The sequence below is a fragment of the Lepisma saccharinum genome, chromosome 8 (assembly GCF_977018435.1).
Source record: "Lepisma saccharinum chromosome 8, izLepSacc3.1, whole genome shotgun sequence".
NCBI classification, from domain to species: Eukaryota; Metazoa; Arthropoda; class Insecta; order Zygentoma; family Lepismatidae; genus Lepisma; species Lepisma saccharinum.
In genome coordinates this window covers 10,093,587-10,113,076 of record NC_139236.1, presented here as the reverse complement: position 1 = coordinate 10,113,076, position 19,490 = coordinate 10,093,587, and the positions used below count along the sequence as shown (strand labels likewise).

General features: G+C 35.8%; 1 protein-coding gene across 5 annotated transcripts in view; it reads right to left on the bottom strand.

Moving 5' to 3' along the window:
• The window catches only part of LOC145990857 (nucleolar protein 4), a 372,663-nt gene that overhangs the window by 19,909 nt on the left and 333,264 nt on the right, over nucleotides 1-19,490 (bottom strand). The window contains exons 5-9 of one of the 5 annotated variants that reach the window (XM_083126293.1): nucleotides 18,400-18,515; nucleotides 12,812-12,973; nucleotides 10,001-10,213; nucleotides 7,402-7,539; nucleotides 609-885 (exon numbers count right to left, since the gene is read on the bottom strand). In XM_083126293.1, coding sequence (XP_082982419.1) covers nucleotides 609-885; nucleotides 7,402-7,539; nucleotides 10,001-10,213; nucleotides 12,812-12,973; nucleotides 18,400-18,515 — 906 coding nt within the window. The remainder of the gene's footprint in view (nucleotides 1-608; nucleotides 886-7,401; nucleotides 7,540-10,000; nucleotides 10,214-12,811; nucleotides 12,974-18,399; nucleotides 18,516-19,490) is intronic. The other 4 variants (XM_083126297.1, XM_083126295.1, XM_083126294.1 and 1 more) reach the window with 4 other exon arrangements.

The following is a 19,490-nucleotide window of genomic DNA, read 5'->3' as shown; positions in this document are numbered from 1 at the left end:
CATTTTAGAGGTGATGTTATCAGCACCATGTTCCAGCTGCCTTTACCTCAAGGGTTGCCCATAGGTAACAATTGATTTGAGGCTGGGTGAGCCCTGGAGCCAGTTTACGTGGGGGCTATGTCAGAAAATCTCCGACCTTAGATTACCCATGTCAGGAATCGAACCTGGGTCACCTGCTTAGCAGTCAGATGCCCTACAGAGTATGACTAGCACACCATAGAGATATTCCTCCTGCTTGGCTCATTGTGCTTCATCAATGAAGTTCTACTTTTTATCCATAAAGATTAAGATCACATGCATTGGCCTATAAGTACTAAAACAATTAAATAGCATAATTTTCCTGTATATTAGGTAAGTATATATATATATATATATATATATATATATATATATATATATATATATATACACACACACTCATTCGACAAAAAGGAATACACAATAAGTATTATAATTTTATTTAAGACAAGAATGGTTTGTTCCAATTTTTTTTCCTCTAATATGTTCCATGAAGAAAACAAAGAAGCTAACAAAAGAAATACTGATTGTGAAATGTGTCAATGGAAAGTGCCATCATACTCCATTGATATTACTATTGTTGTACTAACCATTGCTTATCATGGCACCTGTGGTAAATGGTGGTGGTGTTGGGAACAAAGGCGTGGAGTACGGCCCCGCTGCCCGTTGAAAAGCTTGTGTGAAGTTGGGGCGGTAAAGAGCAGTAGGGGTGGCAGTACCATTTATGGTGGCTGTTGTGGTACTCGCCACACTCTTCGCAGGCTCCACACTTTTGGCAAATGCTGGCAGTGAAGAGTGGCTGTCGGTTGCCACGTCAGTCTTTGTCTTTTCTGCTATGGAGAAATGGTCCACAGGTGGCCTCTCACTCTGCAAGCACACAACATTGAAAATTATTCATTTTTATGTCTAAAGCAATTGATACAAACACTGAAATAAAAAGATACCAACAATGAAAAAGTTTTATTTTCAGTACAGGGTGCGTCAAGGAATCAGACAATTTTAAATACTCCACATGTAAGACAAAATAGTACATAAAACATAAGAAAATACAAAACAAACTACAAGGCTCATTCAATATATAACTGGAAATGTTGTACCAAATATTTATTACAAGCATCAAAAGAAATTCAGTACTATGTTTCAACATAGTCCCCCTCGTTCAATGCACCTAAGCCAGTGCTTAATAAGGGCACTGATTCTCATCACCATTCTTGAACCTCGATCCACTTAGTGCATCTTTCAATGGGCCAAAGGTGTGGAAATCGGAAGGTACAGATTGGGGGGGGGGCGAATATGGAGGGTAGGGTAAGCACTCAAACTTTAGGTCCTCGATGGTGGACAATGCGACATATTGGCAGTGTGTGGTCTCGCATTGTAATTGCATACTCGAGGGTACCGCCATCTTGTGTATCCCAGCATCCCATGTGTGAGGCAGGCGTGCCAGCTCCAGCTATGAATAGCTTACAGATGCCTTCACAAAATAACAAACATATAACAATCACGGTCATAGTTTAGATTTTTAATACTACTTTTCCAGTTATTTATTGATGCACCTTGCACTTTATTCATTGAAGAAGAAATACCAAAATAAAATGAAATCCTTACATTTTGATTTATTTAAAATAACATTACTAAGATGATTCCTGTTTTGTTCCACATGCTCCATCAGTCTTTGGGTAGGTTACACATCACAATGTGTCGCATGTCACAATAATTTGAGTCACTTCTTTCAGATCAGATCTTTAAATTCATTGAGGGTGTGTGGAGTGGTGATTCAAAGACTTCTGCTTTCAAATGACCCCAAAAAATCACACGTGGACTGATCAGGTGATATGGCAGCGCTGTGGAATATTCCAGTTGTTTATGAAATATGCTTTTACAACAAATTCATGCTGTGCCTCCATTATAACTGAACGATAAAGAAGGAACTGCACATGTTACCTCTGACACAACAACAAGCTATATCCAGTGTTGCAAATCACCCAGATTCATTGCTGCAGCTTGTACAAGAAATCAACAGGAAAAAGCACTGATGAAGCATAAGGAATATGAGAATCCAGTAACATTCAATCAGTGGCGGTAATCATTATCTTTGAATTACTGGGAGGGAGGGTCATGTCGTATAAATGTCTTACATACCCCTAATACATATTCTGATTACCCTCACCCCCCTGTCCCCTACACCCATGTTTCCAATGGATGGGCAGCACCGAGCATGAAGTGGTGTGAGGATGTTATTCCTTTCTAGGAGTGAAGTTTGTGCAATAGTGTTAACAATTATTAGAGTAGTTTTTTTTTTGTGCAGAGATGTACATAACATATCATAGGCTCATGTGAAACCTTGATGAAAAAAAATGTTTGTATAGTAGCCTTTCTTTGTTTTATTTTGTTAGTGTCATAAATTCTGTATTTTTAAGGCTTGGCTGGACCTTTGGCCGATCCAGCAAAGCCATTTTCAAAATTTCCTCTCCTTTAAAAAAACTGCTGAGGAATTTCTTAAATTAATTTCTAGAACATCACATGAATCTTCGTGTGGTGTGCTCTCATTCTTGTCTAGATATTTGCAGTAGTTTAATAGGCTTATATAGCCATAAAGCTATTGTAAATATTTAGACAAAATCAAAAGCAAACCACATGTGAATGCTATGGAAGGAATTCTATTCAGGTGCAATTTTTCAGTTTTTAGAATATCAAAGCATTTCGACAGGAGAGGAAATATCAAAAAATGGCTTACCTGGAATCGGTCAAAGGGTCAGCCAAGCCTTAAGCATAATTCCCTGCTCATGCTTATATGCTCAAAGATACCAATAAATGTAAAAATAAACATTCTTGACAAAGAGCTAAGGCTACAATTAAAATTATTAGGATAGTCTACACTAAAAGTGAAAATATTTCAAATACGTCAACAAACAACAAAATTTTCAATATTGTCATTCTTTTTTTGAATACTGGCATGGAGAAATGGAGAAGGATTCTAATCCCATCAACATCCTCCTGAGCAGGTCACTGAATTGATCATATTTAGATATGATGGAGGAATATTAAATAAAGAACTGCACGATGCGAGCATGGACGTCCGCAGGATTTTTTCCAGGGAGGGGCAAGGAAGGTATTTTTTTCCAGGGGGGGCAACGAAGACAAATTTTCCCCAAAAATAGTGTTCTTCCCTAAAAAACATTGCTTAAATTCGAATTTATGGTGTTCATGCAATAATTAACACATATTATTGTGGCTAAAATGAAATTATATGTGTGAAATGCATATTTTTTGGTTGACTTTCATTTTCCAGGGGGGGGGGGCACCCCTTCCGGATGCCCATGGATGCGAGTCATTTGAAAACTGGACCTTTTTTTTTTTTTAGTTTTATCATTCATTAAGAGTATCTACTCTGACAGAATTTTTGAAGATTATCAGAAAACTTCAACTTTTTAGGTTTTCCTAAATCTGTGTGTATGTCTAGGGTGATATTTGGAGAAGTAATAAGGGGAATCCATCTTATGAAAACTGGATTCCCATCTATGCTTGCAGATGTTTGACCTTTGGGGGAGGGTGATGCTTCATACATAATTTATATAATATCCTGACGCTTCTTAGAAAGATAATGGAACCTCCCTGGATATTTAGACTGCCTTCAATTCTTCTTTTAAAAGTCTTTCAAAAGGCTAATAGGACATTTTAACTTTGAACTTTAATAGCAAGTGCAGTCAACACTTTGCTTATTTTCATTTATTTTCATTATGAAAATAAAAGTAATTATGTGAATATCATAAAATCCACATCTCTGTTAATAAAATATGAAAGTATATACTAAATGTAAAACTTCATTAACTTTGAGAGGTGTAATAAAGGTTAAATACCAGTACTAAATAAATACAGAATAAGACATAGTTGTACCCTTGTAAGTAATACACTATCTGACCATTAATGAAAGTGTTGACCATTAATCAAAGGATACTTTCTGGAAAGTGAGTAAAGATATTTTTAAGCTGCTTAATGTGTCATGCAGATTCTGAACTCATAACAGATCAGTTATCAATATCGCTTTCTTATCTCTGTAGCAGGAAACCTCTACATGGATATTTTTACTGTATGTACAAAGTGTGGAAGAGATTAAAAATGTGTGATGAGTCATTACTAAATAGTAAAATAGTAGAAGAATATATTTAACTTACAGGACTTAGCTACAGTAAGCATTCATGAAAAAAAAAGATGAAAATAAATATTATGAAAATGAGACAAACTGTACAAAATTACACATGTTCACAAACTGATTTTTTGCAAATTCTGACATAAACTGAACTACTAAAAGTGGAAGTAAATTTCAGTTAATGCAACGATTCTAGCTGTATGTAGTAACATTATCCAAACATATAATGTGTTGACTTTCTGTTATTCAACACTTCATAAATTGAACTCCACAATTTCTCACATGAAATATTCCCATGGGAAAAAAACAACAATTACAATGCATCATCTACATGTTTTTAAGATATCAAGATATAACTTGCTTAAGGAACTGAAAGAAATATCTGCAAACGATATCCCATATGTTCATAAGGACTCCGATTTCAACCATACAATCAAAACAGCTTTGTTTTCAGAAAGTCTAACATGAACGTTATTTGAGATGCAGACATGCAGATGTATGTACAGTGGAACCCCAATTTCACATTCCCGGATTTTACATTTCCTGTATTATACATTCATTCTTCATAGTCCCATTGGAACAAATGTTATAAAACTCTCCCAGATTTTACATTTTCCAACATTTTAATTCTTTTCATATTGGTCCACTGAAAAATGTAAAATCGAGGTTCCACTGTAATAGGAAACACTGTACACACATCTGCACCTCTGCATTTCAAATAATGTTCAAGTTAGACAATTCAATAGTTTTAACTATTATAGGGTTGTCATGAGGCAACCCAACCCCATTAAAATATACATTTCCAATGTAGAATATAATGGAACAGCTAATACAACTGGCAGTAAATGGTTACTCTTTAACAACAACAAAAGCAATTTAGAAAAAGAAAGGAAGACCATTTCCAATGTAAGTTCAACCAAAGGTGTACAAGTAAAAGCATTGCAATGCAAGGGAAAATAAATGTAGTCACAAAATTAATATTTAACCTTTTAACATAAAAGCCTGAATATATTCGGGATTTTAATTTTAACAAAAAAATAAAATCCTGTGTATACTGTGTGTTATTTATGTTTACTAGTACATATTTTAAATGCCCAAGGATACTAGTTTCTTCTTGTTTTTTGGGTTTCTCACTAGATATTGCCATAATGACTTTTGTTTTTCATTTAGTTCTTGTTATTCCCACTAGATATCACCGTATTTGCATTCATTTTGCATTTGTGTTCTTACTGTTGCCAGCAGGAGCACGTCTAAGTCGGACAGTTCTAGCAGCTACCACTTTTCATACCAGTGTTTCATGAAAATGGAGAGTGACGAAGATTTGAATATTGAATTTAGCGAGCCTGAAAATGCTGAGGACAGTTCAGAAGGAGAAAGTCACTCTTCAGATTCATCTGATGGTGATATTGCAAGTGCCATGAGGATGTCATGTACTATGCAAGTCAGTTTATTGATGATGATTTTTTTTTTAGATATTGGTGACAAACTAACAGGCAAATGCATAAGAATGGAAGGACACAATGCAAGAAATGCACATTTTTATTGCACTGACATTATTGCAAAGCATTGTAAAGAAACCCACATATCAAATGTAGTGGACAAAGAATCATTTCTTAAGAGATACCAATATTTCAACAAATTCGGACATTCCAAAGGTTTTTGAATTTGAAATGGTATCTTCATTTCTCTGATAATAATTCTTATGAAGCAGAAAATCATCCACAACCCAAATTAAATAAAATATGGCCTATTTTGGATAACCTATGTAATAAATTTAGAAGTGTCTGTACCCCAGAGAGATGTGACAATTGATGAGAGTTTGATGTTATACAAAGGATGACTGGGATGGGTACAGTATCTACCTCTCAAGCGAGCCAGATTTGGCATCAAGGCGTTCATGCTATGTGAGTCATCTACTTGGTATGTGTGGTCTCTAATAATATACACGGCAAGGGCACCAAATTTGATGAACATTATGAACCTCTGCCACAATCATTGCAAATTGTTCTGGCACTCATGAGACCCCTTCTCAATAAGGAGTACTGCTTGACTATAGATAACTACTACAGTTCTCCCCAGATTGCTGACAATCAAATCACCAATAGAACAGATATGTATGGTACTGTGCATCCCACATGAAAGGACATGCCTCCATCTTTTCAGGGCAAAAAACTTTAAGTAAGGACAGATTGTAGCATTCCAACAAGGTAAACTAACTGCTCAGAGGTGGAGAAATAAGAGAGATGTCTGCATGTTGTCCACAATCCATAACACAGAAATGCAAACATGTAGGCAAAGGAACAAAGAGGTTGTGAAACCAGTGGCTGTGCTTTCATATAATGATGCACTGGGGGGGGGGGGGGGGGTATTGTAAGGTGGATCAACACATTGTGAACAATCCACTGCCACAAAAGAGAAGCAAAAGTGCTATAAGAAGATATTTTTGCACATATTGGAACTAGTGTGCAATGCCTTCAATCTCTTCAGGAAACATGGAGGAAAGAAGAATGCTTCTGATTTTCGTGTGACTCTTGTTGAAAAAATGACCAACATCGTAGCAAGGACAAAAAGATTCTCTTGGGCTATCGGCCATCATTCGTCGCCAGGAAAGTTTCAAGACTTGCATCATAGAAAGGAATTTTCCCCAAAAGCAGCAGGCTGACCATCATCAAAAGCAACCCCAACGTGACTTGCTGGTCGTCACATTCCTTCACTTATCCCTCCAACTGAAAAGAAGGAAAGCCCAAAAAGATTGTGCAGAATGTACAGCAGTGTGCGTGATGATAGAGGAAGAAAGCTCGAAGAGAATCAAGATATATTTGTGAGTGTGGTGTAGCTTTGTGCATTGATCCATGTTTCAAGGCATACCACAAGACCACTATTATAAACAGAGGTGTTCATGTTGAGTGATAATATGCCTTTTCATTTGTAACTTCATGTGAGAGATAAGAAAAAATGCTATTTATTTTCATCACAAATATACTCGGGATTTTAAAATTGGTACTTTTGTGAGGTCAGAATTTCATGTTGAGTTCCTAAAAAATTACTCTAATACATGCCACATGCTTATTACACTTCAGTAATGAAAAATTAGATAAAAATTGAAACTTTTTTAATAATCTGTATGTTAAGAGGTTAAAGAAACATGAGAACTGTTTGCCAGTAGTATTTTTCAATGAACGGAAAGCACATGCAATGTTATTTCTTTTATATTTACATAATCCTTCACTACTTACAGGAAGGACAGGCATTGGCTGACTAACCGGTTCAAGTCCCAAGCGCATCCTCTTCGCATTCTGAGTTTCGTTTTCACAAGCTTGGGCGAGAATCTGTTCTGCCTGAACTGAAGTCAAGTGGGCTGGTGTAGGTCGTGTCTGCAAAATATATATTTAACTATTATTACATAGGAAAATAATATGTAATATTGAAATGCGTCTATAAACAAATTCCTTTAAACTCTGACAATATGCTCACTTGAGTTACTGCCTTGATACTGATATAATGTACTCAACCTGTTATTAAAATAGTAACTTTTTGAGTTCTCAAAAATTATTTATTTACTAGACCACTAGAATTTTATTTTTTGGTGCCGTTATCATTATTAGGTGTTCCTTTTGCGCAACACATTCTAAAAGTATGAAATATTTTTGATTAGTGGTGCTTGGAAATAAATCTCATATGTATGATCTATAAGAAGATACCAAACATTCATTCATTTTGGCATATAAATTATCAATTATTTCATAATAAAGAATGTGTTCCTTACTATAATATATTAAACCTATATGATGTCCCATGGTTTTCTAAACATCTTGGAGGTTCAATGTTACTTCATTTGCATGACCGTTTGTTATGTATTTAACTGCTTTTCACCAAAATAACTTGAACTTTATTTTGAGTCCATTTTATGCTCAAATAGAATAATTTAAAGTGGGATCCGAACTGCTGTTCCTCCAGCAGTTATCAATCCAGGATCCCTCGATCAAAAGCATTACCACTATGCCATCCATCATTGATCAAAAGAGTACACTTCCCTGTTACATTAGTATGTAATGTTAAAGAGATCTTTCTCACCCCACATACTAGTGTGTACAGATAAACGTAGGAAATTACTGCTATAAAGGGTGTTCAAATTTCAATGTTACTTTTAATTGTACCTGTTTTTCTCTTTTTTGTAGGAAAAGCAGCAAGAAGTTGTGCGAGTTGGAAAGGAGGGACCTTGTGGTGAATGAAAATGCAATGCTACACCATTGAACAATGTGTCTTCATAGTGAAACAGTATTACAAATGTGGGGAAAGCTGTGCAGAAGTTGGTCGTAAATTCCGTACCAAATATGGAAGACAAAGTTGTCCATCAAACATGCAAATCAAGAGGATCTGTGCCAAGTTTGAAGAAAGTGGTTCAGTGAGGGATGAAGTTAGTCCAGTACACCGTTGTCGTGGTCGCTCCCAGGAAAATATTGCAGCCGTGAGTGCAAGTGTTCAGGAGGACCCCAACACATCAATTCGTCGCCGTTCACAGCAATTGGACATTAAAAAAAAACACCTTATTCAACATTTTACACAAAGATTTGCATTTAAAGGCATACAAAATACAGTTAACCCAAGAGTTGAAACCAAATGATCACACACTACGTCGTGAATTCGTGGATTGGGCCCTAGGGCAAAAAGAGGACAATGGCGAATTTATCAACAAAATCATCTTCACTGACGAAGCCCATTTCCACCTGGGTGGATATGTGAACAAACAAAACTGCCGGATATGGGGTACAGAAAATCCACGAGGAGTATTCCAGAAACCAATGCATCCACAAAAGATAACAGTGTGGTCTGGGTTGTGGGCATTTCTTTGAATATGGTGCTACTCTCAATGGAACTCTATATCGAGCGATGATTACACACTTTTTGTGGAATGCATTGAAAGCCATGGATGTCGCCATCATGTGGTTCCAACAAGACTGTGCCACTTATCACACTGCGACCGCAACAATTGATCTTTTGCGTGAAAAGTTTGGGGGGGTGCATAATTTCACACAGGGGGGACATCAACTGGCCACCTAGATCATGTGATCTGACACCTGACACGCTTAGATTTTTTCTGTGGGGTTATTTGAAAGAACAAATGTATGCCAACCCACAAACAATGCAGGACCTTAAAGATAACATTATCGCTGCTACCCCAGCAATAGACATGCTTTTAAGTGCAAATGTCATTGAAAATTTTGATAAAAGACTGATTGCATGCTGCAATTCCAGAGGGGGGTCACTTGTCTGACATCATCTTGCATTGTTAACCGGAACATGTGTTCTTTTCATTTCAATATTAAAGTTTTCACTTTTCCATTCTTTTGTGCGTTTCTTTAGCAAATTAAAAGTAACATTGAAATTTGAACACCCTTTATAAGTTAAATGTTTCAACACAAATTATTGGAAGTAGTCTTGATGGACTATTTTCAGTTCTGTTGTTGCAGTTTTGTTTGTATACTGTAGAATAATAAAATTATACTGCATCCATAGCATTCTTGTAAATATTTACAACAAATATGGATTACTTGTATCGTAGGGCCATGTTACCAACCACAAACAAAATATTCCCAAGTCTGCTTACACTGACGACTTACTATATGCAATATCAATACACAAATGATGGTTAAATTAAACATGAATATTCAATATTTTATCAGCATCAGTAAAATGTTACATGTTGTCCATTCCTAATCACAACTCTTTATATGTGCACGCAGGGGAAGGATATTGAGATTCTCACTAATATGTTGAAATGATGATATGAATTTCACATGGAAATCATAGTACAATAAGAAATATGATCCTCACAATCCTTACAGCATCCCAGCCATTCTGGTCCCTGGATCTCTTGTTTCGGCGACACGATTTGAGGTAGGTTCTGATTCGTTTCCGAGCCCGCTCAGAAAACTCCGGGAACTGTCTCGTACAAGAATCAATGATTGCTTGTATCTTTTCTTTGGGCTGCTTGGAGATAGGCACAATTCGATCCAAATTCTCATCCACAAATAAACGCACAAACATCTGAAAAAGAATGAAACTATAATAGAGTAAAAGAAAAAAATTATTTGCAGACTACTCCACAAAATCATTATCTCTTTTAATATTTAACATCATGCAACATGTTGAAAATACTTTCCTTACTGATATTACCGGTATTTCATTATTGTAAGTGGGACATACATTAGGGGCCAAAAGCATATATCTTTTCAACTCTCACGAAAACACAGTAAAAAAATACAAATGGTGCAAAATGCCTGCATCAGATACATTTTTCAACTAAAAAGGTCCGATCATATTCTTCCGATTTTAAATAACAATCAGGTTCTTACTATGACAAACAGAAGGAAACTGCATTATCTCTGTTTCGTCTATGGTATATTAACAGAAGGTAAATCACAGTATCTGTTAAAAAAAAATGCATTCTCGTAGGGATATCCATGAATACGCTAGCCGCAAGCGGAACAATTTCGATTTACCCCATCATTCAACTGCAGCCTACAAATAATCTTTCTTCTTTTTGGCTCCCAAAGCATGGAATGCATTGCCTGCAAACATCGCCAGCATAAACAACCCCATATGTTTCAGAGGTAAAGTAAAAGATATACTGTTAATGGAACAATGGCAGAGTCGCTGCACATATTGAAGGTATTAAGTCACCACATGAAATTGTATTTTTATTATTACATATTTTTTGTCTTTTGTATTTGTAGTTAAACACTTTGTGCATTCATTTCATTTTGTGTATCTCTTACAAGTATATATATATATATATTTTTTTTTACTTGTAGCTTACTGCTCCACATGCAGTTTATTATATATGTAACATTACATTGACAAGAATTAGGTGGCAGAGCAGCCTATAGGCTGAACCTTGACTGCTTAATAATGAAATGTATTTATTTATTTGTATTAAAACATTTTGAAAGAGCATAGGAGAACAACCAAAGATGTATTTTTAACATATTTATTGATATACTCATGTAATAAAAAATATGCTTTTGCATGAAGTTCTTACATCTGTTTTATAACATTCTGTGGCATCTTATTCTTATATTTTGGTGTTGTCAGCAGAAAATCCTTAATACAACACCGTAAGTATTACAATTTTGATGCCTAAGACTGAAAGAAACCACATTATATCAAATTATTACACCTTTTGTGTAAGTTATCTCCAAATTACATGAACCTTATTATTACATGCTGTAACATGCAAGATTTATAACAGTTACAGTTAAAATTATAAAGTTAAAATATCCAACCAGTTAACTAACCACATTTTACAGTTAAAATATCCAACCAGTTTACTAACATTGTAGTACAATTTCTATTTGAATTCACTTTAATATAGCTAAGGCTTCAGACAATTTACTAGATGCTTATATGTACAGGATCAGTGCCAGACTGTCTTCGCTAAGGAAATGTGACATATATTTTCAAATGAATGACTATTTGCAGTTTATCTTATTTCAAATGCAACAGATAATATTTTGCTGTCTTTTGAACAGACTGAGTAGTTGGGATAGTGCCTAACTACCCAAGAATAAGTCAAAATCACTTTTCAAAGCTTGTTTAGGTTATTCTTGAATTTTCACTTCTCATAATATTTTATTGCAGCTTTGAAAATTGTATGACCAAAGATATTCTTATAAGTATAAAATAATCACTCAAAAGTCAATGTAATGTTTTCTTTTATTTAAAAATTTTAGAATATGTCCAACATAATGAAATATTCATTTACTATTTTTAAGATATTTTGCAGACACACAACAGTAAAAATGCCCTTGTCATGTTAGCATTTAAGGGTCATGTAAATTTTAATTTCGGATACTGAAAATATCACTTTGCATGACTATTTTGTTCTACATTTTGTCACACAGGAATTCAAGTCAAGTGATTATGCTTAGCTGTCCCTCAGTATATCAGCATTATTACAACTAATAAATTCTTTGCTTGATTAAGTTTGTTTCTTCGGCCGTGATGAAGAAAGTGTGGGGCCCTAACTCCACACCCTCTATACGCTTTCATGGCATGTATTTTTTACTTTATTTTACTTTTTCATCTTGGCACACAATGTTCACCATTATAATTTTCTCTTCCATGTTCTCCAGACTGCTCTGGCATTACACTTTTGGAGAAAAACCATTTAAGGTTATCCAGAAGTTCCGATTTGGGGGAAGTAGGGTCATTTTTATGGAGTTAAACGTACATTTAGTTCCAAAAAAATGGTTAAAAATTGGACTTTTGTGAAAATTTTGACAAAATGATACAAGCAGGGTTCTAAATTTTCATAAGTTTTGACTTTATACCAAACTGGACATCATTTCGCTATCATCGCTAGTAAATGAAGTGTTCCACCCATGTTATTGTTGACAAACCGTACCACACTATTTTAATTTATTTTCCTCATAGCCACTACATCACATGTGCTTTTAAAGAAAGGAATTACCCTGATACATGGTGGGAGGCAAGATGTCAGCTGCTCTGGTGACATTTTTCTTTCCATTTGTGAACCAGACATGGTTTAAAACAAAATTAACAAAAATAGCGATGGGCAATTTGCTTGGTTATTTAGGCATCGTACTGTATTACACATGTAGGGTGGACAAAAAAAATACTTACATTAAATGCCTTAAGCCTCTCTGGATCATACTGATGAGGATCAATTTTGTCTTCTGTTTCATCATCATCATCATCTTCATCTTCTTTGTTACCACTAGATGATGTCTCATCGTGTACAGACCCTGTTTCTTGAGTACTTCTGTCGCTCATTAACAAAGGACTCTGCAACAAACATAAATGCATAAACAGGAATTAAGACTTAAAAAGAATAAGGTCAAGGTATGAAAAATGTTCTATTACTAAATTTAAGAAATCAGACAACCCATAATGATATATTGTCAATGTTTCTTGATATTTCATCTAGAGATGCTATAATGTAGAAGATGGGTTTGATGAAATGAAAAAGACACCTTAAAAAATGTTGGCTTCACTTTGTTGCTATGGTTACTGTTACACAACAACTCAGTAGAAGAATCCAAATGCAACTGTGGAATGTTATTCTGCAGTAGCAGAGTAAAGGATGAACAGCACACATTCTTATTCTGCACATCACACAGAACTGATCAAAGGCATACTGGACCCTTGCAAAAAAAAAAAACTTTCAAATACCTCTTGAACAAATTGTTTTAAAAGGTATTTTGGTATTTTGATGAATGAAATTTAAAAGGGCTCACAGAGCCATCTTGCTCTTCTGCCACTTCCCAGTTTAACAATATACAGTGTTGTTTTCCAGTCAGTAACCATGGCAACAAAGTCAACTTTGTAACATTTTTTTAACAGTTTTATTCATCTTCATACATTTTAACACTTTCTCCTTTGCTTAATCTCCTACTCATGCAACAAAAATATTTGTTCTATATTCTATTTTTTGGATATTTTATGTCTTGTTCCTACAACAATAAGGATGAACGGTGTATTGATTCAGATGTTTTTGTGTATACGAGCATGTAAAAAATGTGTGTATGTGTTTATATATGTATATGCTTGTTGTTGTTGTTGAGTTGGTGATTTAAGTCCACTTTATGCACAGTAAGGCTAATCGGGACTTGACCTACAGTTTAAAGTGGAATCCGAACCACTCATGCCTCCACCGGGTATCGAACCCAGGACCCCTTGATTACAACTTTTGTTGCAATGCATTGCTATAATTGGTATTTATGAAATGTTATTTCCCTATGTAGCCTATTGTAATTGGAGCCAGATCTCAGTTATAGGTGATAAATAAAAAATAAAAATAAAAGTTGGAAACATAGCATGTGGGGTAAGCTGGCCATGGGGTGGGGGTGGGCATGTATTCACATCTCCAGTAGTAGCGACTGGGTGCCAAAACTGCCCAATAAACATTTGCAGGGTGTAGAACACGAACTACTTCTCTTGATGATGTTTTCCTCATTTCCATGCCACAAATACTCGTAAAAAGAGCATTTTGTATGCTGTATATGCGCTACCACATAGCATGTTTGCCATCAACATTTATTATTTCTGTCCCATAGTAACACAATTTGTAATACAATAGGATAATTGAAACCTTCTAGGGTGCAAATCACATTTACAAAACTCACGAATTTTTTATTTAGTGCAGGAGTCTCCATTTGTAGCAAACAGGGTCTGACACCTATGTTTAAGAGAATTACAAAAAGTTTCTACCTCACGATTTCTATCATATACATCACAATGGGGTAAATTCTATTCACATTACTGATGATATTATTTCATTTATTCTGTTTTTTTCGACATCAGTAAAAGTTTAAAAAAAGTAAAGTTCTCCCCTGTGCATAGCACCACGCCATGAAGGCGTATAGGGGGTGTGGGGGTAACGCATCGACATCAGTGGTGTTACAAAATTGTTGTTAGGTTTGTATGGCTAAAAACCTAGCACACGGGAATCTACAGGGAAAAGCAGGGTTGTTAAAGGTCCAAGAAACCTTAAATTCTAATGGGTTATATTAGGTTCCACTGTAGGACCGGAATCTTTTTTCTCGCACAATTTAAATTCGGTCCAAGTTGCGTATTGTTTCATTGAAAAAATGCTCGTGGACCGAATTGAAACTTATCCACAAAAAGGTTCCTGGACCGTATTTAAATTGAGCCGGAAAAAAGGTTCCTGGACAATATTTAAATTCGGCATGAAAAAGTTTCCTGGACAGTATATTTCAATTGATCTGGAAAAAAGGTTCCTGGACCGAATTGAAATACTTTACGGATAAAAAGGTTATTTACGGTCCAGAACCCATTTACGCTGGCTGATTTTCTCTCCTGGACCGGAATTGAATTTATTTAAAATTCCTGGACCTTTAACCAGCCTGGGGAAAAGTTAAGAAACTATTTATAGTGGCAAATTTGATCCAGTTCCAATCAGCTTCTTTGTGCTAAATTTTTCTTTGTATTCTTTGGAAGTCTGGAAAAGGGTATTGTTGAAGGAGTCCATTTTATATTGTACGAACTTTTTTGAGGTGGGAGATTTATACCGTATACCAATATCACCACTTTTTGGAGAAGCACGTGTCTCCCATCCACCCACAAAATCCACCAATGGCTATGCTAACCACAGAGGCTGACAACATCAAGATCTCTTGCAATTAAATATAGGTGTTCAGCAAGCTGAAATGTACTTTTGTATCATCCTGTAGGAATAACATGGCAGAGAAAGGAATCAGATAAGCGCATAATTACTTTCCATTCAGGGTACATCCTCATTTATCCCAGGTGAAATCGAAATAATCACATGATCAACCTGTGTTCCTACACTGTGAACCATAACGTCCTCCAGCTGGCTCCGTGGCGGAGTGGTTAGCATATCGCATTACAACGCCAGGGGTCCTGAGTTCGAATCACCTGGGCATGGGTATTTGTGAGTGTCCCTTCTTCAATTTCATCATATCATCACTCATCCCTATCTTCGCAAATTAGCCAAAAGTGGCACAAGAGGCAAAGTAAAATACAGCAAATCAATCAATCAATCAACCATAACATCCTCCCTTTCCTGTAAAAGTTTGAGGTACTGTGTTATTGCTCAAATTTGGATTCAAATGTATAAATGACATTAACTTCCCTTTGACATGGTAAATTAGTATAATATAACACAATCAAAGTAACGATCATAATGAAACACTACTTTCGTGGTAGCTTGTTTTGTAGGAACATTCTAGGGCTATTCAAATTACCTCCAAATCGAGAAGCTAAATGTCTGCCCTGGCTCCTTGCATTAGAGAGAGCGAATGGCAAAGTGCTAAGGTAATTAATGCTGGGAACCGACCACTTGCACAGAAATGAGCGCTTCGGGCAACGCGATACTCTCTGGTATACCTGTAATTGCAATTATGTTTGAGTTTGCTTTGAGTTTTTTAGTCTACGTTATGCACAAATAGACTAACCGGGACTGGACCAACAATTTAAAGTCTGATCCAAACCTTATGTGCCTCCACTGGGTATCAAACCCAGGACCCCTTCACTTCAAGGCGAGGACGTTAAAATGTAATTATATATGATAGGTCGTGGTAATTTGGGGCAGTAGGGTAATATGGGCCATTTTTAGAAAAGTTTGAATTATACAAAACCTACTTTGCAGAATGTAATGAAATTTTTAAAGTTTGTTGATTCTAATATTTTGAAGATCATCACTTGTTTTTCTAGGCTAACCCATCGAACCTAAAAAAAATGCTTTTCAGGTAAAACTGGACAGTGCAGTTTCGAGGGTCAGTGTCTAACTGTGCTCACAACCATACAGACAACACCCAGAACAGTCTAACTTACACACCTTTTAGATTTGAGGGTTAACCTTCAAGATAGGCGCATTGCATTTTGTGAAGGGAAGAAAAGTTAAAAACTGGGGTACTTTAGGGCAGTGTAAAGTGGAAACTACTGGGAGAAAACATGAACTCTTGTGCTAATTTGGTTTTCTAAAGTTAGAAGTGTAAATTTGATTGTCTTTTTGTACTTAAATTTGAAGTTTAGTTAACAAAATAGAGCTGTAAAATGTGCCACATTCCTTTTTCATATAGGCTTAGTACCTATACGTTTATCAGTTGATGAATTGCTAGTAGGCCTAACGTCCTTTTCTAGCATTTAAGAATATGTTTGATGTCTAGTTTGTAAGCTGTTTACACCACAATGTTGTTAAAAGTCTGAAATTATTATTTCATAGGTTAGGTTATTAGACACTTCTCAATAATTTCCTTTGTTTGTCATCAAAAACTCATGGAAGAAAATCCTTGTTACGTAAATATTTTTGATTGTCTCACTGTAAGCACATCAATGACATTGAATGATATGAATTGATGTCTTTTTGCCCACAATACCCTCAAGATGGGGTAATTTTGTGCAGGGACTGAACTACAGAGGTGAAAAGTACAAAAAATTAGAAGTGCCTCACATTCCCCCAACCCTGGGGTAATTTGGGACAGGGTATAAAACAGTGTACAGAACATTTACTAAGGGGCCTTTCAAAAAAAAAACAGTCAGAATGTACTCTCTCACATTCCAATGTATAAATAGAACTGAGAAATGTTAGTATTAGCTATCGGTCTCAAAGGTATTTCAGTTGTTGTTTTTTTTTTAAAAAAAAAAAAGTAGTGAAAATTGCCCCGAATTACCCCGACCCACCTTATATAGCTACATAATGTTGTAAAAGGATTTTCAAATATCCTGTATCTTCCATTTGGGAATTTGGTCGAGTTCCATCACTGAAAATTTTTAATGAACTTAAAATTCACAAAAAAAATATTTTTCGAACTATACAGTGTCCCATAAAGGGGTTTACAATATTTGAATGTTAATAACAGAAAAAAGTATTACAGATAACCTGATGGAACTTGTTGTTTCTGGATCTGTCATGATTAGTGCTTGTTGCCATTCATTTGTTTTTCTTTAATTTCAGTTCAGTTGCCAGTAGTGACAAGTAATTGACAAGATGGCTGGGAACCTTTCCGTTGAGCAACGGAAGTGGATTTTAAAGTGTTTTTGGAAATGTGAGAACATGAAAGAAGTGCAGAGACGATGGCGGGAAGAATTTGATGTATGGACTTCTTGGGGGATCTTGTGAAAGTTTGTACCACTGCTTCCATCCCTCTTTCGTCCGATACTGATTTCTTCCTGCCACACCGTCCCAGATCACACAGGTTCCTTCCCTCTCAAACTTGTCGTGTAATTTCGTAATTGTTACACGTGACGGTGGCGCAGTATCAAATTGTGCCCGCCATCGTCTCTGCACTTCTTTCATGTTCTCACATTTCCAAAAACACTTTAAAATCCACTTCCGTTGTTCAACGGAAAGGTTCCCAGCCATCTTGTCAATTACTTGTCACTACTGGCAACTGAACTGAAATTAAAGAAAAACAAATGAATGGCAACAAGCACTAATCATGACAGATCCAGATACAACAAGTTCCATCAGGTTATCTGTAATACCTTCTCTGTTATTAACATTCAAATAGTGTAAATCTCTTTGTGGGACACACTGTATATTTTTTTAAGTGTTGCGAAAGACCTACTCATTCGAAAATTAGTGGCGAATATCGAGAACGTGGGGGGAGGGGGGGAGACTTGGGCACGTTTGTGAAAATAATCCTCGGATGTGTCATCTAAACTTCAGCCAAAATTCAACTTATCCCTAATTTGAAAAAAAACTAAAAATAGAAATCCCAACATACTGATTGTTCCCTGGATCCAGGTGCCTTCTTAAGTCCCAGAGCGTGATATCCCGTCCACAAACCTACATCTTCCCCGGGCAGCTCTCTGTCTTCTAATCTCACTTCACCATTCCGACCTGAAAGAGAATAATACAATGCACTTTTAATAACATGCCTTCTCAATTTTAAACTCACATCACCTAGCACACTGAGCAATGATTATGGTGCACGAGAGACAGGGGCGGTGCCAGACTTTTTGGTGTGGGTGATCAAGGAGCTGGCTGCAACATATTTACATGGATTACAGCACCACGTTTTCCAACTTTCCCTCTTGAAAACAGTACCGGTAATAGTTACATATAAATGTAATATATATAGCTATATATCTGTGAGTGTGTGTATGTATGTATATATATATAGTTATTTATATAGTTATCAATTTTCCAAATTATTATTAAACCACATTTTACATCTTTTTTTGTTAATTCGATGTATGGCCCATCAACATGATCATTTGGTATCAAAAAACAGGATTAACAACAAGATATAATTTACTTCAACGCCTGGCCAGAGCGCTTCGAAGTTAAAATATATTCTTTCACGGACATTTTCGATTAGCAAATAAGAGTTTGAAATTTGTTTGTTATAATGTTACTAGCTGTAAAGCACTGAATTTTTAAAACCATCGCAATTGAATATACAAAAATACACGAAAGAAACTATTTGTACAAAAAAGCACTACAACATTCTTAGATATTTTAAAAAACAACGCACAAATTCAAAAAATTAAATATGATTAATGGAAAAGCAAATATACAAATCGTAAAGTGCAGTATGTAACATACATAATAATAAAGATATTGAAATGAAAGGAAACTTACAGCCTGAGATAGGAGCTGTTAAGTAAAATGTATACGTGTAATCGATTGAGTGTCAAAACTGGAGGAACATGGACAGTATACTTTCTCTGGTACACAAGAGCAGGCTGTGAAATCCTGGGGGAGACAAAGGGGGGATTCCCCCTACCAACAATCTTGACCTCAAAAATCCCCCCCACCGAAAATTTCCGGGAGGTAAGTTTTTTTGTTACAACAACAAAAGATGAGCAAATA